This window comes from Juglans microcarpa x Juglans regia, chromosome 3D (genome assembly GCF_004785595.1).
Source record: "Juglans microcarpa x Juglans regia isolate MS1-56 chromosome 3D, Jm3101_v1.0, whole genome shotgun sequence".
Classification (NCBI taxonomy): Eukaryota; Viridiplantae; Streptophyta; class Magnoliopsida; order Fagales; family Juglandaceae; genus Juglans; species Juglans microcarpa x Juglans regia.
Window position 1 is genome coordinate 2258569 of NC_054598.1, and position 23231 is coordinate 2281799.

The 23231-nt window shown below is 33.5% G+C and overlaps 3 protein-coding genes across 7 annotated transcripts; 1 reads left to right on the forward strand and 2 right to left on the reverse strand.

The window, feature by feature from the left end:
* Positions 1 to 2511: 2511 nt before the first annotated feature.
* On the reverse strand, positions 2512 to 6794 carry LOC121255399 (squalene monooxygenase SE1-like). The gene is made up of 8 exons (XM_041155699.1): positions 6441 to 6794; positions 5326 to 5437; positions 4940 to 5114; positions 4412 to 4580; positions 4038 to 4256; positions 3653 to 3928; positions 3139 to 3417; positions 2512 to 2958 (listed from the first exon to the last, which is right to left on the reverse strand). Exons 1-8 carry the CDS (start codon positions 6684 to 6686, stop codon positions 2851 to 2853), a joined length of 1584 nt encoding a protein of 527 aa, XP_041011633.1. The 5' UTR covers positions 6687 to 6794; the 3' UTR covers positions 2512 to 2850.
* A 3830-nt stretch (positions 6795 to 10624) lies between these two features.
* LOC121254159 lies at positions 10625 to 14982 on the forward strand. Its single transcript, XM_041154115.1, has 10 exons — positions 10625 to 10906; positions 11740 to 11804; positions 11884 to 11945; positions 12327 to 13388; positions 13467 to 13536; positions 13620 to 13742; positions 13831 to 13953; positions 14065 to 14115; positions 14244 to 14458; positions 14549 to 14982. The coding sequence occupies exons 1-10, from the start codon at positions 10762 to 10764 to the stop codon at positions 14805 to 14807; spliced, it is 2175 nt and encodes a 724-aa protein (XP_041010049.1). The 5' UTR covers positions 10625 to 10761; the 3' UTR covers positions 14808 to 14982.
* Positions 14983 to 16186: 1204 nt separating this feature from the next.
* LOC121255431 (proline iminopeptidase-like) lies at positions 16187 to 22874 on the reverse strand. Of its 5 annotated transcripts, none has more exons than XM_041155736.1 (11): positions 22688 to 22874; positions 22048 to 22258; positions 21437 to 21535; positions 21245 to 21355; positions 21088 to 21150; positions 20922 to 21015; positions 20136 to 20233; positions 19302 to 19403; positions 18945 to 19058; positions 17675 to 17749; positions 16187 to 16381 (listed from the first exon to the last, which is right to left on the reverse strand). In XM_041155736.1, the coding sequence occupies exons 1-11, from the start codon at positions 22816 to 22818 to the stop codon at positions 16277 to 16279; spliced, it is 1203 nt and encodes a 400-aa protein (XP_041011670.1). In that variant the 5' UTR covers positions 22819 to 22874; the 3' UTR covers positions 16187 to 16276. The 5 variants fall into 5 exon arrangements, with proteins under 5 accessions (XP_041011670.1, XP_041011671.1, XP_041011672.1 ...); XM_041155737.1 differs by having other exon boundaries at positions 22048 to 22250; positions 22695 to 22872; XM_041155738.1 differs by having other exon boundaries at positions 22695 to 22833.
* Between the last annotated feature and the right edge of the window lie 357 nt (positions 22875 to 23231).

The window sequence follows — 23231 nt, forward strand, 5'->3', positions numbered from 1 at the left end:
AAAGATGAAAATGATGAATCTAATATTAATGCTCTAAATCGGTCTGATTTCAATTTTTCTTTTTTTAAAATCGGATTGGATTGGATCGAGACCGGTTCATATATATTATAATTTTTTATATTGTATATAATTTTTATATATAATATATAATTATATATAAAATAGTTTTGTATTATATGATAAATTACTAATTAATATAATATTAAATTTCAAAATTTTATATCACTATAGTCTATTGTATTAATAGTTATACTAATACTATATCACTATACATTATATATTATAATATATCACTATAGTCTATAATACAATTATAATATATATTATAATTCTACAATATATTATCATTATAGTATTATATATTATAATATATATTATATAATATATAGTATAGTATATTAAAACCCAAAAACTAAACCGAATCGGACCGGAATTTATAATACCGGAAGTACCGGTTTAGAAGGGTAATTGGTGCGGAATCAATTCTTGAAAATGCAAAACCGATGCATACCAGTTCGGTCCCAAATTTTGTCTAAAACTAGACCAAACCAAACAGATTACACTCCCAGCCTCTAGTACAAAATGCAAATTGAATTTTTTTCCTTGTTTTTTATTTTAAATATTTTTTTAACATTTAAAAAAAAATACTATACACTAATAGTTACTTTAATAAGTAAGCAAAAAATAAATTTAAACAAACAAAATTAAATGCATGAGTAGTCAAAATGAGAGGACAAAATGATAAGGCATACTAGCATTATTATTTTTAAGTAGAATACACAGAACCACGAATACAAAAATTTAAACACGATGATCATCCATGATATCTGCCCAAATAAGATAAATTAAAGATAAATCTTTAGCAATAAATAAATTTTACAAAATTAAATTCATAGACTGGCATGGCTTGATGTGATACGTTAAATCGTAAAGTTATTTTTATTATAAACTAGATTTAACGTATTATATGAAATCATGTCAGTTTGTGAATTTACTTTTGTAAAATCTATTTGTAATTGTAACACTTATCTTAAATACAAGACCTCCAAATAGGAGACTTTTTCATCAATTACACACACATATATATAAATATAGACATAGATATATAATCATCAAATTCTCAAAATTCTCATTTTAATCCCAAAATCACACTTCTCTTGCAATTTATATATATTTTAAGAATAATACTACTATGTCCCTAAGTTATACCGCTCACTTTATTCCATTAACATGATATTACAATCACATGGCACCACATGACTTATTAAAAGAAACTAAAAAATACAAATTCAAAACAAAATGGCATACAAAAACATAAAAATTAAAACCCTAAATTCTCTATACTTTTTTATATTTTTATTTTTAATTTTGTTAATAAGCCATATGGTACGTCAATAGGAAAAAGTTAATGAGCAATGTAACTTAGGCATTACTTTTTTTTTTTTTTTAATTCATCTATTACGATTAATGTACCAGACGGCCGTTTTCTTAATATTTTATCTCATGTCTAATAGTCAAACTTTAATAGAGTAAATTGTAACTTATAATTTATGTGGTAATTTGGTAACTCAGTGATAGCTTTTATATTGTTATGGTCAAATAAGAAATTAAATATAATTTGGGGTAAATATTTTTCCTTAGTACCGTTTTGTCTTTAATTTATATGCGTGTTTCCGTGTTTGTCCACGTCTGTTCTGTCTTTTATTCGGAAAGAAGTTTTGTAAGTACTTCCATGAGGTTTTGAAATAATATGGATTAAACATGAGAATAATAATTCTAGGCCATTTTAATATAAAGATGCATTGATCAGTGTCTCATTAACTTTATTTTGTGAATAGTAATAATAAAATGATTTGAGTGAAGATATATATTTGATTGAATTTTGAGAAAATGGAGACAAAACATTGAATAAAGAAAGTTGTATTAATTTTTATGTTTAAATAATTATTAGATAATGATTATATATAAAATAAAAATAAAATTTTAAAATTAATAGGTTCTTATGTCTAAATAATATTTAAAAATGAAATTACGAGAAATTTTAAAAATTATCATATTTACATAACATTCCTTTGCATAAGTTTTCTAAATTTATAAATTTCTTTTTACAGAGTAATGTTAGATATAGTCATGCGTTGTATAAGCGTCGCACACTCATTCTAAAAAAAAAGTAAGATTCACTATTAAAATATTAATTTTTTCAAATAAATCTCATATTTATTTATTTTTTTTAAAAAGAATATACGACACTTTCACACTCTATAATTACGAATATCATTTCCCATCGCTATATGTCCACCACATCTTAATATCGCAATTACATAGAATTATTAAGGAAAGTGCATCTTTTTTTGTGCAAGGAAAGCGACTCATGACCTGCAATGCAAAAGCAAAACACGTTCGCAGGGGAAGGGGAAATGAAACTTGCAAGATTAGTTTTGATTCATGTCAAACTTCTGCAAGTAGTAGAGGCGCCCTGGAATATTAGAATTGCTTACGTCTAGAAATAAATTACTTGTACTTAATTCATTTCTATTATATAATTTTGCTTAGTACTACAAGTTTGTGGGAAACTTATTCCCATATAAAAGAGCATACATTTCGTAATCCATAATACAACTTAATTAATTTAATAATATTAGCTGTTGCATGCGTATATGCCTGGAATCCCCTCTCTGTTCTTCTTGAAGGGAGCGTGCATGCTACAGCTTATACAAATTAGTTGGTTTCTGATCTTGATTGTATAAAAGTACTTGTGCTAGCTAGTTTCTAATTTCTTCTCTCTTTTTTCCCAAGTGTTTTTATTAATTACGCAGAAGATTTTCGTGTTCATTAATATATAATTATATGTTAATGATCAGAAGGAGCTGATCTGTGATAGGCTGGCACGGTAATAGGGAAAAACATCTGTCGAACTCCTTCAGCCTTGATTATGGGGAAAATGATTCCTGATGCACCCTGGAAAAATGAGACGAATATGCATGATGTAAGGATAATACAGATCAGAAGTTTGTACATAAGATAAAATAAAAAAGTAGGCAGAAAATTTATAAGATTATGCAGTATATGTAATCTGGAAGATATATGCATGTGGATATTTCTGATGTTGAAAACACAGTGGTAAATAGAAATACGTACAGTAATCAATCTAGCTCCAATCCACATGCGTTTTGGTGAGGGAAATGGAAGTAATAAGCGGCCGACACCATAGACGGCCACTGCGAAGAAATGGAGAACCAAGCTCAACGGTCGAGGATTTAGACCAGAGAGTAGAGACACGGGTCCAGTCGAAAAAACACCTCCGAGGCTCAGATAGTCGAAACATGCTTGGCGCATCTCCTTCCTTGCTGGATCTGGTGATGCACAAAACACCTTATACAAGGCACCTGCCAAGGTGTTTATGGTAGATGCCACTGGCTGGAAAACAGAACCATGCAATATCCCCCATCTGTTAATTTTCCAATACTACAAACATTTGTACGCTGAATTCTCTAAATAATTACTAAGTGGAGTGATATGATCAGCATTTTTAGAAGATATACTGGTCATAAAGTATGAACCTTTGAAGTTTATAGAAGAAAGTGGCTGATATAAGATTCTTGGGCCTAACTCCATAGGATACGTATAGACATATACATTAATGCAGCATTACCTTGCGTAGGGTGTAGAAGGATTCAAGATAGTTGCAAAGGCTATATGCATCATTCAGATTACGCAGAGGACTAAGAAGATCCCTTAGTACAGCAATGTCTGATAGAGCTACTGTCATTCCTCCTCCTGTTAGAGGGTGTCTCATGTTGAATGCATCCCCCATCAAGAGTGCACCTGGAGTGGGATGGGGAGCTGCAGGCATGCTTCTATTTGGCATTGATCTTATGTTTCCCTTATCGACTGCAGATATGAAAGCATTGTACAGCTCTGGGGGAACCTGAAACACATGATTATTTTTTATTAGTAACAAAAATGGGTTAATTAGATATTGAATTGCAAAAAACTAATTGAAATAACATGTCAGGAAGAAGGATATTTATGGATACCTGGGGAGCCACCACGGTTTTCAAATACTGGCTCATTTCACCATTAGCAACTGAAGGTACTTTTTGGCCAGGAACATCAACCAAACAGCGAATCTCAGTGCCACTAATAGGATAGAACAAGATGGGTGAAGGATCTCCCAGAACAACATGTCCATGATTTGCATATGGAAGTTCACAGTTTTCTAGGACTAAACCAACAAAACAGGAGGGGATATCAACCTGTAGAGATGATGATGGACCTACGTTAAAAAAAGCTTTAAAAGGTCCTAATACAGATCAGTAAATTACTTCTTAATTCACAGTTTAATCGATGAAGTAAAATCTTGATATAAAGATCTAAACACGTTTTTTTGTTGTTTCAAGAACATCTTTACCATGGGCTTGCACAGGGACCGCCGTAAATTTGAAAAGCAACCATCACATACTACTGTGAGGGGAGCATGGGCAGTCAGCTCTTGACCAGTCTTGGTTTTGTAGTGCACCCCTTTGACAGTCCCTTTTTCTTCAAGTAGAGCTGTTACCGTTCCTTGTTCCAATCTAACACTGTATAGAATTAAGAAAGAGAAACGATTCAAGCCATTAATATATAAGAAATTGTGGAATTAATTGTACTGCCATTCCATCTTTATGAGGCACGGAATCTAGTAGTCATACGAACAACAGAGCAAGCACCTCAAGTTTGCATAGTTACTTCAAAACCAAAGACTCAACACACAAGGCAGGCTAAAGGATAATGTCGAGAATTTAGACTTTCGGTCTAAGTTTTGCAAAAATTCATTGACTCATATAGGTTTTAAGATTGTATATTTGTCAAATTCTTCACTGTAATAACCAATCACTAGCATTGGGAAACAGGATTGGCTTTAAAATATGTTTCAAGGGAAATGAATTAGAATATATACTTTGTAAGAGATGTAGCTTTTTCTCTCAATCTTTGTATGAAACGCCCATTGTGAAAGCTTCTCCCAGCCACATCTGGACTGAAGTTTTCCAAGGGATAAGACAGTCTAGTATTTCTCCCATCCTTGTAAAGAGCATATCCATATACGTTCTGAGCATCAATTTCATTCACACAATCTGCAGCCAATCATGCATGTAATTAGTTACCAATTAGAACGAACAGCTACTGCAAGACAAGAGCAAGAAGCAGGCCAGGTTCCATTAATTGAACATAGAGATAAAACACATCCATCTATATATAGAGAATTCTTGAAACCAATTTATAAACAAATTCCCAGGTTCATACAAGGTGGTTCTGCAGATGCCTGCAGATTACTTAATTCGTTACCTTCAAGACCCAACTCAACCAGTTTCAGATAGCCCCCTGGCTGTAGCAGCTCACCAACAATTCTGTCGGGCTCAGTCAAGTCTCTTTCAATCAAATGCACTCGACGTCCGTCCTACAATCAGCAGCAGAATACTAATTTTCAGTTCACACTCAATACCAGAATATAACACAGACAAAAAAAAAAAAAAAAAAAAAAACAGGAATAATGTTTTTAACCACAACTTTGATTTACTCTAGCTTTATTCAACGAGACAATCAAGAAAATTACCAAAAAAACAGAAAAAATAATTTATGCTAAATATAGTACTATTAATTTTATTTTTAAAGTTTACATATGAATTGATAGTTTATTTGATTGATATATCATCAACAATATAATAAATATAGCTTTGACTTGTCTTTTGATTTTAATATGATTTGTAATACGTCGTTTGTAAGTCATAGGTGGCATTTTTCAAGTACATATGTGAATGCATGCAGTAAACATGCAGAATCGAAATTAACAAAGAATAATTCGCAATAAGATCATCAAGTCAACTAAACGGATCCGTTTAGTTGTTGATAAATTTTTTATTTTGAGCAAAAGAGAAGCTTAACAAAAAAAGACTTCTTATTTTTCTCTTTTTTGAAAAAGAAAGTTACGAGCATTTGAAAAGACTGTAAACTAAATCATATTCAATCCAAAATAAAGTCCTGTGAATAAAAACTATCACCATGCTTAATAAGGCCCTGTGTAGATCATAAATTAACCTACACGAAGATATAAATATATATATATATAGTAATTTTACTCATCATCTCAATTTTTATGATTATTCTCTTATCATCATCACATGATGTGACATTAGATGATTAAAGATTATTTATTATATTTTACTTGTGAATCTATTATCTAATACTACATCATAAGATGATGAGAAAATTGATGATGAATATATTTTTTTCACATATATATATATATATATATATATGCGCGCGCCCGCGCGCAGTGCAGACGATCGATTCAGGAACTGTGAGATCCTAGAAAATTAATTTAAGTCAAGATCCTTCAGAAAAAAAAGGTTGGAAAAAAAAAATCACTCCATAGAGATGAAACATGGTAAATTAAGAATCACCTTGCCAAGGGTGTAAGCAAGAGCTGCACCGGCAACTCCGGCTCCAACAATGATCACGTCCGTAGTACTTCCGCCGATCTCCGGCCCACATGTGCTGTTCTCCAACGTCTTGACAAACCCGTTTCTTTTTATCTGATCCATTGAAGCTCTGGTGGCCGTTATCTTCTTTCCTGATCTGAAACTGTACGATAAAACAAAAGCCAACAGAGAAGCTAGAACAACACCGACTATGTACTGGTACACCATCTTCAAATTCGACGACGATGAAGAAAAGGACTGGGGCTAATATCTGATCTCGTGGTGCAAGCGCGCGCTGATTTTTTACGTGCGTTATGTCTTGCGTGGTAAACATGGATGTATCAATGCTTTTATATAGAAATTAAGTAGCAAGGCATCTATAAGGTAGGTTTAAGTCAAGAACTGTGTGATTGCGTACGTTGGTGATTCTTTTGACTTTACTTATTGATTGGGTCGAGATTGAGCCCACCATACAGTAAAACTGTTTATTTGTGACTAGTTAATTTTAACGAAATGACTATTTATAGCTAAAATGAGTTTGTTTTAGTCACAAATGATCTTTTTACCACAATTAAATAGCCACAAAAGTCTATTTTTCTTGTAACGCATGTTACAACTATTATTATATTTTTATTTTTCTGCAAATCAGGAAAACAAAATAAGACACCAAAAAAAGGAAGAAAATTAACTTCTTTAAACCTAGTTTATGCAGAAAAGAAAAAAAAAATTCCAAACCTGCCTCATGTGTATATATAAATTAAAGCTGTATTTGGTAAGTGAAGTAGTCTCATAAACTATTTTACTACCTACTATTTGCAAATAATTCACTACTATTCATAAACTATTCATTACTTTTTTACTACTATCTATAGATCATCTGAGATTAACTCAACATACAAACGCAGCCTAAGTAATCAATGTTTTTTTTTTCTAATCAAGTAATTAATGTTATTTACACAAGTATTGTGAGTAACTAAGGTGATCCTTTACGCCAATGATTTTAGATGGGGAAAAAATTGAGAGGAAAATAGTTATATGTTACCATTTAAATCATATAACAATTAAGCTAGGTGGTCATGATGCAATATGAGATCACTTCTGATCAAAATTTTTTTTTCTTGTTTATTTTTAAAAAAAGGTAAAATGAGATCTCGCATGCCTACCTCATCAATTGGAGGGACAAATGAAAAGAACAATGATAACTTACCATTGATGTTTAATATATATGGGAGTATTTTACGACTTCATAATGAGAAAATGAGAGAAATGCAGCAAATGCTTATATATTCTGTTGAAAAAGAAGAAATTAATATGTATGTATTAATGATCAGTGTGAACTAACTATAATAAGGTCGTCAAAATAGTTGCTCTTGAATGGTTCTCCAAGGAAGACTGGATTGGTCAAAGGGAGTTTGGTGATATAAGTGGATATGATGATGATGATGTATATTATATATATATATATATATATATATATGGTTCAAGTTAATTTCTTAATTGTTTCAATGTTTTGAATACAATGGGAAGAAAACAGGGGTTGCTACAGTACTATAATGGGTAACAAACTACTTATAAAATGAAGATTGGTAATATTATAATTAATTCGTTGGGGAGATAATATTTGTTTAGGGAGATGTTATTAATTGGTTTTTCATGCGTATGTATCTATATATACATTTATATATATATATATATGCTCCCTCGATATCGAACTTTAGGACTTTCTTAATGAATTTAACTTGGAAAAATAATAGGTACATCGACAAAATATACCTATCATTTGTACTGTTTAAGTTTATTTTTTAGTATTAAGTTTATTTTTTACTTTTTTGTATTTTTTTAAAATACATAAAAATGTGATTTAAAAAAAAAAACATTTATATTATCGGTACAATTTCTCGGTAAGTTTTCTCGGTGGCCATTTAACTTACCAAGAGGAAAAGTTTGGTATATGAAAGAATATTAGGCTGGGGTTAAAGTCAGCAATCGGGAGCAAATATTTTGCCAACTTAATTAATTCATCTATGCTTAATTTATACATTTGATATGTCAATGGCCCGAAACTTGGTTTGTTGACTTTGATGTTACATTGGACCGAGTTTTTCCTTTTTCTATCTTTTGTTTAGATTTTAAAACTACATATTTTCTATATGCTGAATTACGTACTAGTGCTACCAAACCGACCGCATAAAGTCCGTCCATAGTACAAATAATCTGTATCTGATTAAGTCGGAGTGTTCCAACTTGGAATTTGTTTAAGGAGATGGGAATCACGATAATGAAAATGGTACCATCAATTTTATAAAATGAATTTCACAACTTGATATAGTTTTACGTGATATCTTAATTAGATATATATATATTTTATAATAAAAATAATTTTACAATCTAAAATATTAAATCAAAATACGTACTCAATTTTATAAAATTATTTTACATACACACATACATATATAGTAATATATATATATATATATATATGAGTAATGTCAGATTCAATATCAAAATGTGTATATAGCATTCGATTTGAAAAAAAAACTAGATCCGTCATTAAAAATATAATTTTTCATATACGTCTCAAATTTACATATTTTTTTAAAAAATACTCTAGCAGCTTACCTACCTTAACATTGTAAATATCCTCTTTGTATATATATATAAAATAATTATCACATACGATAATATCGATCAATATGATCAGTAGTACTAGACAAAACTTGTATATTCAATATAAATGCCCATCAATTTCTCCTTAACATTGTAAATATCCTCTTTATATATATAAAAAATAATTATCACATACGATAATATCGATCAATATGATCAGTAGTACTAGACAAAACTTGTATATTCAATATAAATGCCCATCAATTTCTCGGTAGTAGTTGAAAGCCGCTGGTACTTCTTTTATTTTGGGTACACGTTGAAAGGACTTGCAGGCCAAATAATGCATGCATTAAAGCTAGCTAGTCAAATATTCTTGATCAGTGAGCTTGGGACGTAGGTGGAAGCTAGCTAGCTACGTGGCATTAAAGGGGCCGGGAAGAAAATTGAAATTAAATCGATGAAATTAAGCAATTAATTAATGAGCTTGGTTGTTCCTTTCATTTCATCATCATGTATTATTAATTAATTTGTAGTAGTTGTAAGTTGCCTATGCATGCATGGCTGTGCGGTTCTTGGAGCGAGAAGGGCGGCGCGCTGTTTATGATCTATTTTCGGTACCGATCTCCATGCAGCAAAGTCGTCTGTGGTGTGCTTGCTGTTATCTGCGGCCAATATTCATTGAAGTCAACCTCAAATGATCATGATAGATCATAGATATATTGGAATATATAGCTTAGCTTTCATACAATAAGATACTATATAGTACTATATATTAATTAAACACTACTGGACAAACCTAGCTAGCCGAAGAAAATTTTATCCTCGCCCAGCATTCATGCTCCCTACATGTATTTTTTCTTTCTTTTCACACAACAATATCAACATGCATGGTGGTTTTGGCGGTCGCATGCAGCGTGCAAGTTCTGACCGCAAAACAAATAATAAAGCCTTTCACTCGTAGAAAAAATATCTGTTTCTAAAATGATAAGAAATTTATAATATGATCACAAAATCGAGAAATTATTGGTGTGCGTGTGTATGTATGTATATATATATATATATACATACACACATAATAGATATTATTCTTGATCAATATTGGATAATTACGGTGTGAATTTTTTGTTATTCGCAAGTTAATACGTTGACACGACATTATTTATTGTGAGATTCATTGCAATTTAAAAAAATTAAAATATTAATTATTTTTTATTATAGCTTTCTATATCAATGGTATATTCAATGCGTAAAAAAAGAAAGATGTTTGCAAATAGATATTTTCAGCAACGGACTGAAAATTCACTAATTAAGAAATTTTGTTTTTTAACAAAAGAATACAACTATTTTTTTGAAATTAAAAAAAAAGATAATGGGCTTGGGCTTCTCCATTCCATTCCGGTTCCCCGCACGCGCTACTGGACTTGTCCGACTTTGACATCCGGTTATTTCGGGTTGGGGCACTCGCGGAGACGAATTTACGAAAACGGCCATAAGTTGCCGTTTCTCTTACAAAACTTGTCCGAATCTGACTATCTGAGATCATTTCTCCAACGGCTACTTCCCAAATTTAAAAATCTCCTCCCAGCCCCAAACCCCCGTACCCCAACCCAGTAACACTTTCCACGCTCCTCTTCTTTCTTCTCGGTTCTTGAACCTTAGCTCTCTCTCTCTCTCTCTCTCTCTCTTCCAGTGGGAAATGGAGGTACCGCAGACAATGCAGATCAGCGGCGAAGTAGAAGGCGACGAGTTCTACGAGAAGATCGAAGCTCCCAAGTTCGTGGACTTCACCGCACCTGATCAGAACCGCCCCGACGACTGCTACTGGTTCTGCTTACGCGTCGGTAAGATCCTCTCATGACCTTTCAGTCAGAGATACTGTTCCTTTGCTGAACTACATTCCAGCCTTTCCATCATTAATTTGTGATTAATGTACCAGTAACAGAGACAATATTAGTATTTTTTTCTTGTAAAATTCTTCTTGTCCATGCCTGGGTTTGATTTTAATGCTTATATTTTTGCTAAAATGAAATTATGATTCAGCGTTTACCTCACATTTAACTCCCTTAGTTTTCAAATGTACTCCTTGTTTGTTCAGGTTAGATTTATAATCGTCTGCGACGATTTTATGATTTGTCGTTTATATGCATTTTATAATTTTTACTAGGAGTACATGTTGAGATGAAATGATCTGATATGATATAATGTTAGTGTTCGTTTATTTATGTTTCAGTCAAAATTCCAGAACTACTTCATGAGTGCCCTGTATCATTGCTAACTAAACTGAGGAAAAAGAATAGGAAACTGAGTTTGGGGTTTTGGATTGTTTGTTTCTGATTGAATAAGATAACGGAAAACCAAACTTGATGGATCCCACTACTGCACAAGCACAAGACTCCTATAAAGATGTGTGGACCCAGTGGATAAATCTGTACTAGGTTTCTGCATAATACCTTGTATGTAAAGGATTTCATCAGAGAAACGAAATGTATGTACTACCATGCATGGATCATGCATTGAAGTTCCGTCCTTTGAGTGCGTGCGTATTTATTTTGTAATTTGAACTGATTTTCGAACTCAGTGTGTGTCCATCAACCCTGAGTAATCTGTGAGACCTCTCATTGCTAGATATTCTACTGATTTGAGTTCGTTTTGATGTGTTAATTTTTTTTCTCAGGATGTGACCAGAAGCATGAAGAAGAAATGGATTCAGAAGCAATCTACAAAAATTTTGTTCTTCGGGTTAGTGGCAGTTTGGGTTCTTCCTGAAATTGGTTTGACTATTGGACCAGGTTACAGATGATGGCTTTTAATTATACAGGTCATGGCAGCAAGGAGTCCCAATGTACGGCTACGGAAAGCCCTAAATAGAAAAGCTCCAAGGTACAGATGCAAAGCTTTCAGTTACTCTTCTTCTTCTTCTTTTTTTATTTTTTTATTTTTTTTAATTTTTTTAATTTTTAAATTTTTAATTTTTTTACTTTTAAGAGTCCTTGTCATTAAACTTAAGCTGTTGATTTTATCTTGTGTAATGTTGAGAGAAGCTACTGTAGCAATGCACACTTTACACTCACTACATGGCTGCTTTTAGTTCTCTACTTTTTTATTTTAGACTTAGGAGATATGTAGTCTAGATGATGTCATATCATGTATGCAAAATAATTGCTCCTAACAGTGGCTTCTATCTATATTTATTCTCTTATCTTATTTCTGTACGTGGGATTTTAATAGTTCAACGTTTTTTATTTTCTCGATATTTTTTAGTGCAAATGTGAAATGCCCACTTACGGCTCCTCCAAAACCATCCAAGTCTAGAATATCAAGACTAGCCCTGATTTCTTCAATTTCTCACAAACTGGTTGATACCAAATTGAAAGGCAGACCAACTTCTAAGCTCAGTGCAACCCCGGGTTCAAAGGCAAAACAATCTTCTGATGTGGCCAAGGCTCATACTACTCCAAGGAATCGAAAGCGCCTCTCAAATCCGAATACATTTAGGAGTGTTCGGAATCCGAAAGTAACAACCATTGTTGTGCCTAAGAATAGAGTGGTGGCTAAGGCTCTAGTCTTTAACTCACCAAAGAAAGCAGTAAAGACAAAGACTTCATTAGAACTGAATACCCCGGTGAAAACATTATGTGCAGCAATGAAGAAGCTTGAGATCACCAGTGAAAAGAAGCATGTATTAGGGTATAACAAGTCATTGCCCATAGATGCTTCAAGAAAACAAATTAGAGGTCGAGAGGTTAAAAGCCGGGTTTATGACTCCTTGCATTCCCACAACCGCAAAGTTCAGGAAGCCAAAACTTCAAGATGCTTGAAAAGAAATATTAATAAGGACATAAAAGCCCCTCGTGATCACAAGCATCGTGAAGGGGATGATGATTCAAGTGACATGGATATAGACGAGAAATCAAGGGATGGTTCTCTTGAAGGCTGCTCCCTACCAGGTACCTCTCAGAGTGGTAGGAATGGGCAGGAAGAATGTTTGAAAACTGTGAAATCACAGGAAGGTGAGTATTCTGTTGAACCGGAGTTTATCTCCCTATCAAGTTCTGAAGAGAGGGATTCAGAACAAAATGATGGTCCCGACTCCCAAGCTCGAAGTGGAGTGGCTGAAGGGACTAGTGAAGGAAGTGAGCAGGATGAAAAAATAATATCAAGTCCAGAGAAGGGAAAAATCCCTGAAGTCAAGGAAAGTGATGATAAGGAAAATGCTCTGGCTTGTGATGATACTGAAAATGACAGCGAAGCCAATGATAATGAAGAGAAGGAAAATGCTGTAGCATTAGATGACAACAGGTTTGGAACTTGTGCTTTCATGATGTCTTATTATTTTCTTGATGCTCATGATGTTTCCTCCCAGTTCTTTTATTAGTAAGTTTTTGTGTTAAATGTTTGTAGGAATCACAATAATGGCCACCAAGAAAGGATAGTTCTGGGGGAGCATGACACTTCCAAAATTTCACTTAAGGTGGCTTCTCAAACACAACCTCATATTTTTCCAATTGATCATTAAAAAACTCATATTCTTCCATGCTTGAAAAACTTATGCAGATTAACCGAGTAATGGGCAAGGCCATAAAAGAGGGCTCCCTCACTGCTACCACTGGTGCTCAAGGGGTGAAGCACAGGAAACCAAAGCCTACCAATCCCAAGCCTTTTAGGCTAAGAACTGATGTATTGAAACTTTACAGGCTAGTTTACTTGAAGAAGCATTTAAAGTTTTTTTTTTCCTTCATATCTGATGTCAGCTAGATTGTTTCAGGAAAGAGGGATTCTTAAGGAAGCGAACTTTGAGAAAAAACTCATAGCACCTCTGACAGAAATTACGACAGCTCCAGGGCTCCCCGGCACAAACTCACAAAGAAAACATCAGAATGCAAGTCAAGTAAGTTTACAACAATTAAACTCAGACATTTCCCCCCCATGGGGCTTGGGGGCGGGGTGTTAAGTGGGGCTCCGAAAATTAATATATATATTTTTTGTTTCCTGACCTCAGAAGAAGAAAAAACGCCTAGGACTGGACAGAACAACACTAGAGGATCAATCTGTAAGTCTCTAATGCATAAAGTACCGATTACCAATGCAGAAAGTGAGAAAACGATTAGAAAAACTTGTCACTGTTTGAACATTTTTCATGGAGAGATTGTGATCAAAGGCTGCCCTGACAATATGCAGATTAGGGTTGGAAGTACTTGCTTGAAGGCTTCAAAAGGAAAAGTGGAGCAAAAATTATCACTCATGACTCTGCATAGACGTAGTGTTTCTACACACCACACATCCAACCTTGTGACTTCACCGTCGGAACAAGACAAAGCATGTCAAAAACAACAAAACAACTTGAAAAAGATTCAATCACCAATGATGCAACAAAAACTTGCAAGGCCTCGTGGGTAAGTAGTATATTGCCTTTTATCAAATATCCAGCTCTTGATCACCAACGATATTATGTACAAGGTTAATTTCAGTAGATCCTGTTGCAGCGTTATGTCAAGTCGGAAGGAAGCGGTTTCCCTCGTAACCCCCGGTAAACTCGGTGTCATTAAGGAAAACCCATCAAAGATTTTAACAACCAAGCAAGTGGCAAAGCCATTCGGTAATACTGTTTCCCCCGGAACTAAAGCTTCCAGTCGTACCACTCCCCGATCATCGTCACGGGGTAGAAGGCCTACGACAATTCCAAAGGAGCCAACTTTTCATAGCATCCATACACCAAAGAGCTGCACAAGGAAACTGGCCTAGGTGATATCACCCCCATGAAAATTACCTCATTGAGTGAGTGTATGATATCTTCTTGTTCAATAGCATCATTGAATTATTATTCACTTATTTAAGTTTCATTTTGGCAGCTCATCCTTTGTTTTGTTATTTTTATTCTTATTTTATGTTTTATTTTTGGCTTTTGGGAGTTGGTTATTTCCTATAGAGCATTTCTATGCATCAGCCTACAGCTGCAGCACACCTCACGATATATATATAATTTTCTTTCCCATAAGCAGAAATGAGTGTATCGTTGTAACATTTGAGATTTCGGTATCGTTTGAATTCGAATATGACTTGAGATGAGTTAAGATGGATTGTGAATAGTAATGAGATGGATTGTGAATAGTAGTGAGATTTATGAATTAAAGTTGATGAATAATAATGAGATAAATTAAGATTAGTTGAGATGGATTGTGAATACAAACTTTAAACAAGAGAATCGATATAATTGATTTTTTTTTCTTTGTCCATGCGTATATTTTTATTTTTCTGAAAAACACTTTTCATTTCAGAGTTTTTACAAGACAGCTAAAATAACACTTCCTTTGAAGACATTAGAGCACTCCCAATGGCTTTTGTATTATATAAAAAATGTAAATAATTTGAAGAATTATTCTAAAAAGAAGTTTCATCCGATTATGTAAAATGAATTGTAAAATACAATTAGCTACAATACCCCGCTACATGTAGCGGGTACTGTTTATCCTGTAAAAATTTTTTTATTGTTGATATATTTCATTTACTCCCTCTTTTTTTATTTATTTTGATTTTTATCATGTAAGCAAATTCTTTTTATTGTTGATCATTTAAAACACATATATTTCATTTTCTTCTAAAAAATATTTTGGAATTATTTTTAAACCAATTATTTTTATATTTGATTTTTTTTTTAATTTTTATTGGCTTACATATTTTTGTTTTACGTGTATAGGACTGAATTATTTTACATTGTATATAAAAATAAATTGCAAATATAAAAAAATATATATAGATATTGTAAATTTATTAGTAGAAATAAAATATTTAAAAAGAATAAAAAAGAATATTTAAATAATATAAAAAAAAAATAAACTGATAGATAATATATTATAAAAATCAGTATATAAAATAGAAAAAATGAATTTTGATAATATATTTTAAATAATAAGATAAAGAATCTATTGAGAGTGCTCTTAATTATTTATAATTAGTATGTAAAATCGTCATTTTTGACAGTAAAATGTAACCTTGCTAGATACAAGCTGTTTGAGGCATCAAACTGCGTATCCATTTTTTTAGCAAAGCCCAAGCTTGTAATCATTATTTTACCGCCTTTTTTTTCCTGACCAACAATATAATGTAGTACGACATAAACCATGTCGTTCAAGGATTCGTTTATTTCATAGCATTAAAAGCCTCCAAGACCGTTTTACAGGAAACTCGTCTTCTCATGTGTAATTCCGGTCCTCTCAGAGTAAATTCTTCTTGATACTTTTTTTCAGCATCTCGTTTGCAGCTACAAGTTCCTCAGCTATTCCAGGTTCATTAGCAGAATGTCCAGCATTCGGAACAACCTGTTGACATTGGCATTATTTAGAAATTCGTTTACTTGTAGAAAAGAAGTGAAACAGAACTCAAAAGATTATTAGACTGCAAGTAACTGTGCTAACATGACATAACAACAGTTTCATTCTCTCGATCTAATTAGCTATCTGCAAATGCAGAACTGTAAAGGGTTCCACCCTCCTGACTTCTCTTCATACTTGGAATATTGAGTGGAAAACCATACTACATAAAAAATGAAGAGAGAGCGAAAAACCATTATAAAACTGCACTGTTATATGGACAATATCTTAATATATGAATCACTTCGGTAGCAATGCCACATGAATCGAGTTGTTGCCCTAATTTGAGGGCCTTGAGTCGGATAGAGATACACATAAAGTAGGCATTACAATATTTAGTACTGTCCGTACAACTATTCCGGACAATATTAAATGCGCAATAAATGTTGTAGGGCCAACTTTATTTCCCTATCCCTATTCCACTCGGGGCTCTCAAATTCGGGCAACAACTTAAGGAATCCTTTTCCATGCCACATAATCACCATCTGCTCATTTGAAGAGAAAAAAGACATGTTATTTTTCATCTTTATAACGATTGAGACTTAATGATCTTGATGATCCTTAGGGTGACATATACTTTGCAAGAAACCTTCTGGTTTTAGGATACCCACGTTAAAATAATCAGATTTAATCAAACATAGCCAGTCTTATCCTTAAAATAAGTCCATTAAAGGACCTAAACCTATTAGAAGAAAACCTATGGTGTTTCTGTCCACAATAGTTAGTCAAAGAGCTCAAAGGATTCCACTAATGGCTTTTAAAATTGCTCCTTATCAAACAAATGCAATTAGATGGCTTTACTGCCCAGATACAGCAACTTTTAAGGCACACTAGGGCTTATATGATCCATACTATTGCAGTGTTGTATTCCTTTTCTGTATCTGGGTAGTCTGAAAGAACATAATGACAGCACAGGATTCTCTATAGACAAATAAAGCAGTACCCTTGTGAAAAATATGCAGGACATGAGTCACTATTAACTATTAGCATCTTAAAGTTTTTTCCCAAGCACCCTTGGATTGCGCCCCTCTACGTTTCTAACAAAATTGCATTCCTTATCCAAAAAAAAAAAAAATATTGTCGAGGGCAGCCCACTTGCACCAACTGCTCGTTTGGATTCCCCCTAATCCACCTCATCTCTTCAAAATGTAGAAAGTTGTGTCCAACTAGATTGTCCAAAGATCAAAGACTAATAATGTCTGCATAAACAGCAAGATAAATGGTGTTGAACGGTTCTCTTACCTTCAAATCTGCCTCTGGCCATGCTTTATGAAGATCCCATGCTGACATCATAGGACAGCAAACGTCATATCTTCCCTGCAAAATCAACGATAAAAATTCATTTGATCTGGTCATCAAACTTTTTTTTTTGTAAGAAGATATTTTATTGATATAGAGATAGGCATAGCCCAAGTACACAAGAAGTATACATGTGATTACACCTATTTAGGAACTAGAAACAGTTACAAGGAAATCATGGAAGCTGAGACCTGATCTGGTCATCAAACTTAGATTTCTATTGAATCTTCACGTGCTTAATGCTGTACAAATAATACAACATGTGATATGCATTTTGCTCAATGCAATATCAACAATTCTTAAAGTACCCTTGACACCTTGAAAGATGTGACAAGTACGTAAATAACCAACTTTGACAATGTGATCACTTGATTACGGATGTTAAAAATAATCAGAAGCAGAGAGGCAGCATATCAGGCAGGACGCTATAAATAAATATATATATTATATATATAGATAAGTAACCCAGGACCTCACATATAAATGTGCATGTAAGGTATTCAAAAATTAGAGTTCAGCTTTTGTAAGAAACCATTTCATAACATGCGGATTGTTTTAGGTTGACACAGTTAGTTGGAGTTTAGGGATTTTGTTAAGTAAAGTAAATGTCCTCATAATCAATAATTTGCATTGAAGTCAGAGTGAGTTGTCCCCAATTTCAGACATTCTTATAGAATCTATCCGTTAATAAAAGTTGATGGATGGATCCATTTAGCTCATCTCAATATTCAGAAGTTCTTCAAGAAACCATTGAGTAAATAGTCCTTCACTTAAAGTATAATAAGCACCGATCCATATCAGAAGAGTATATGTGTGCCTCTGTATAAGTTGATACAAAGGCATTCCATGTTAGCTGATTAGCAATACATTGATAATATGATGGTACGATACACAAAAATCCTTAGCCACTAAAAAATGCTGCTTACTGATACATGTGCCTCTGTATAAGTTGATACAAAGGCATTCCATGTTAGCTGATTAGCGATACATTGATAATATGACGGTGCGATACACAAAAATCCTTAGCCACTAAAAAATGCTGCTTACTTAAACCAAAAGGAGAAAAAGGAAGAGATTATCAAACTTTTCCCCTGCACATGATCTATCATTCAGCAAATCATCCATAAACATCATGGATATATAATCTAAGTAGATTATGTTAATTCAGTAGTTTCTCAAAAAATGACCTTAGCATGTGAGATAAAACATTTACCTGTACAATAGTAGTGTTAATATGCCTTATCTTATCAACATTATCTAAAAGGAACGAATCTGTAGGAAAGAATCCCTGGTTCACGAAGTAATGATTTTCAATTCTTGCAAATGCCTGGATAAAGCCAAAAAAAAAATAAAAATTAATACAAGCAAATTTTCAATCATTCAAATATCCACAGCTTAGAAGATATCAATGTGAATATCATTCATCTGCCTGAACATGAATTGCAGATACCAAGAAAATATAACAGAAAGAGAGCCGAATGCATTCATCAATATGATGGGAAAATGCTTAATGTTAGAATTAGCAGATAACAATCCAAAAACCATAATAATCATCACTGAATCAACTTACCAATGAAAAATTGTCATCATCACCTTTCTTGATGATCTCTTCATTAGGGAGGAGATGGGCTGTCATCATTTCCCATTTGGTCCAAGCTCTCGCAGCTGCATACTAAGAGATTCAAATAGAGTTAAGAAAATGCTATCAATCTTTCAAATGCAACAGTAGATTCAGAATCACAAGCAATGAAGTAAAAAATGGATAATGCATGGGAGGTCATTTTTACTCGACAAGATACAAAAACACACTTTGGCAGCACTTGGCCGTGGTACATTTAAACCAGGAACAGTTCAAAGCTATTCAACTAAGACTGCTGCACATAAAGAATGTTAACTTGTTTACAATGAACTGGCCCCCACAATCCAGAATTTGTTGGGATACGTGAGCTTATTGTTCATGGTCTCTACTTGGACCCACACAGGCCAACAATGGATAAACTGAGGATAATCTACGAGTTCATAAATTATTTTCCATCTTTTAGAAACTTCAGTACTCTTAAGTAAGCAGTTTTAGAAATGAGGTAAAAGATCAATTTTGTAAAATGGATAGGTTAATGAGAGAGAGCTCAAGATCTCAATGGACACTACAATAAGACAACTAAAATCCACTTAGACAACTAAGCCTCAATCCGTGCTACACTCAATTCCCAGGACCTGCAACTATTGTAATTTGAGAAAATAATCCCACATTTTCATTCATAGAAAACATAATACATATTAATGCAGGAGGTCTGAGAGAGACAACAGAGATCTTGTAAAAAATACACGTCTATTATATAGAGTTCAACAACCATTAGAGCTAATGACATATGGCAAACATCCAAAAGCAGAAGATAAGTCTTACTTGTGTTTCCATATCATTAGAGTTTAACCTCTTGTGATAGGCATGGATGAAGCTTTCCCTCTCATTTTCTGGTATAAGATCTCTAAATGGCTCCCAAGCTGTAAATGAAGAGGAAATACACAAGCACTCAGCCACTTGCAAAATTCGACGCCAGTTTAATCAGTAAAGGGCAATACATCAAATCCACGCATTGTGAAATGAACACCTTCCCTCCCCACCAGCAGGAATATAAAATTTGGTTTTCAGGAAACTACCCAGTAAGCTGTAGAGCTCCTAAGCAATACTCCCTTACGTTCTATCATCTCTCAAAAAACTATTATCTAGTACGGCTCCAAGCAATGTTACACAAACCTCATACAACATTATGCAATATCCTATATCTGGAAAGTGCTGTATGCCCTGAGGTATTGAAGCACTTCGATAGATTTGCCATTAACATTCTTAATTTTGAATAAGTGACATTAGGAGAGATTGAAACCTAAAGTGCTTAAATACTTTCCATCATCAATCATCAAGGAAATTATTTATATCACACATACACTAAGGTGCCGTTTGGATAGTGAGTTGAGATAAGATGAGATGAAAGTTGAATAAAATATTGTTAGAATATTATTTTTTAATATTTTGGGATTTGAAAAAGTTGAATTGTTTATTATATTTTGTGTGAAAATTTGGAAAAGTTGTAATAATAAAATGAGATGAGATGAGATGAGATGAGATACATCTTGTATCCAAACGAGGCCTAAATAATCTAGTAGACCAGCTAAGAAATTGTACGAAGCATACCATCAGGGTATATGGCAGCAGCACCACCCTCGTAAAACCAATCAATCTCTTTCTTTCGCAAAAGAAATATGCCTCTGAGGACCATGCCCGTGACCTTGTAAAGAAATCAGACAGATGAAAAGTGTACAAAATGCAATATATTGTTCAATGAGATTACGTTACACACCTTGTCTGGGTGTGATTGGCTGTATGCAAGCGCAAGTGTACTTCCCCATGACCCTCCAAACACCTGCATAAAATCACAGAAAAGAAATGTATCCATTTGTTACATCTGCTAATAATTACAAGATTTGATTTAGGATAGAATCGACTGAACTATTTACCTGCCATTCTGGAATTTCTAAGTGTTCTCTAAGCTTTTCGATATCATCAACAAGATCCCATGTCTTGTTTTCTTCCAAGCAAGCATGTGGTGTACTTTTCCCAGCACCTCTCTGAAATAAATGAAATATTTCCTGATCAAAAAACAAGTTCAAATGCAATGTAACATTTATCATAAATGTTGGCAGACTAACCTGATCAAAGAGAATGATCCGGTAAAAATCAGGATCAAAGAATGTCCTATTACTTGGTGCAGTTCCACCTCCTGGGCCCCCATGAAGAAAGACAACTGGCTGCAAAGATTCACATGTTGATTAGCCTTACTTTTTTTTCTTTTGATACTCAGAATTAGAAGAACAAACATATAACTCAGCATAAAGATGTAGAGAGATGCAGCATAGACATTCAAGATCTTTGAGACAATACTTCGTGTACATAATAACATTTAGTGCCAAACATTCGTTACTCTGATACTGTCATATTTGAACTCATGCAAAAAAAAAAAAAAAATCCAATTTTGGTGGCTTGAAAGGCCCAAAATGGTCCTGCCATTAATTTTTTTTATGCATTATAATCATTAGACATTTCATCAGACCGACTGAGTTTTTTTTTTTTTTCTTTTGAGCTCATAAAAAAAAAAAAACTTGAACCCTTGGCAGGACTCGTACTCTATAAATTACCAACATAATATTCTTTTATGAACTATTGGGCGAAGTACGGATGTATAGATATTGAAGTATCCAATATATAAACTGATTGTTAACAAAGAAAGTAAGAGTCTAAACATTGACAATTTGCTACTCACATGCCCATTCGGGTTTCCGGATTGCTCCCAATAGATCGTGTGAATGTCTGAAACCTTCAAAAAGCCGATACTATACGGCTCGATATTTGGATAAAGGTTTCTGTTTAGTTCCACAGCTTCCTTTTCAGAATCCATCAAGTCAATTAGCTGTTGCTCACCGTTATATCCCAAATTCTGCGCACGGAGCACTAAATTCTTTCTTCCTGCACAACTTAAATATATTGAAGCAACTTCAACAACCCAAATGAACAAAAAAAAAAATCTTCAAAACCGTAGTGTCTATAAATACACACGTAAAGGCATACGTATGCGGTCTGCCAGTCTGTGATTGCAGGTTTGCGTGAGTACGAATACACACATCAATCAACATAGATATGGTATGTATGTATGTGTATAACACATAGAAATTCTTCCGAAGGCATATGTTAATCAAGAAGTTAGTAGAAATATTAGAAATCGATTAAAAAAAAAAAAAAAAAAGAAAGAAGATAAAACCTTTGCAGGCGTCTCGAGTTAAAACGGAACCAAAATATTCTCTTTAGGATAAAATTTCAGAAGAATTATCATACATCTGGGCATCCATAAAAACACAAACAATCAACCTTAAAAAAAAAATACCCGCAGAGAGAGGGAGAGAGACCTCAGACCTGAAGTGGTGAAATTCTTGGAGAAGGAAGGATTGGGAAGTGGAGTGAAGTTGGGGATAATGACTGAAACGGTGGAAGGTAATGAGGGAATAATGGTAGGATTTGGACTAAATCGTAACTTCATTGTTGAGGATGCTCATGCTCTTTGATCATTATGCTGTTCCTCCGCTAATGTCTTTATATTATTCGAATCCATTGGCCAATTGCATTGGTCTCTTCGTAGTACGGATTATTCTGTGTCTTATCTATGATGTTAATTGCGCTATGCCATGTATCTACGATCAAATCCATTCACGAGAAAACAAATATTTTGGCATCTTTGCTTTTTTTTATTATTTAGTATATAAAATTTGACCCAAAAATAAAAAAAGTTAATTACCAATTAAATAGGCCTCTAAATAAAAAAAGTTATTCTGCATGACTATACTTTGATTCAAACTTTTCAAAAAGTAAAAAGAAAAATTATATTTATAAGATGAGATAACACATCAAAGTAAAAAGTGTTTATGTGATATAATTTAATTTATAAGATAAGTT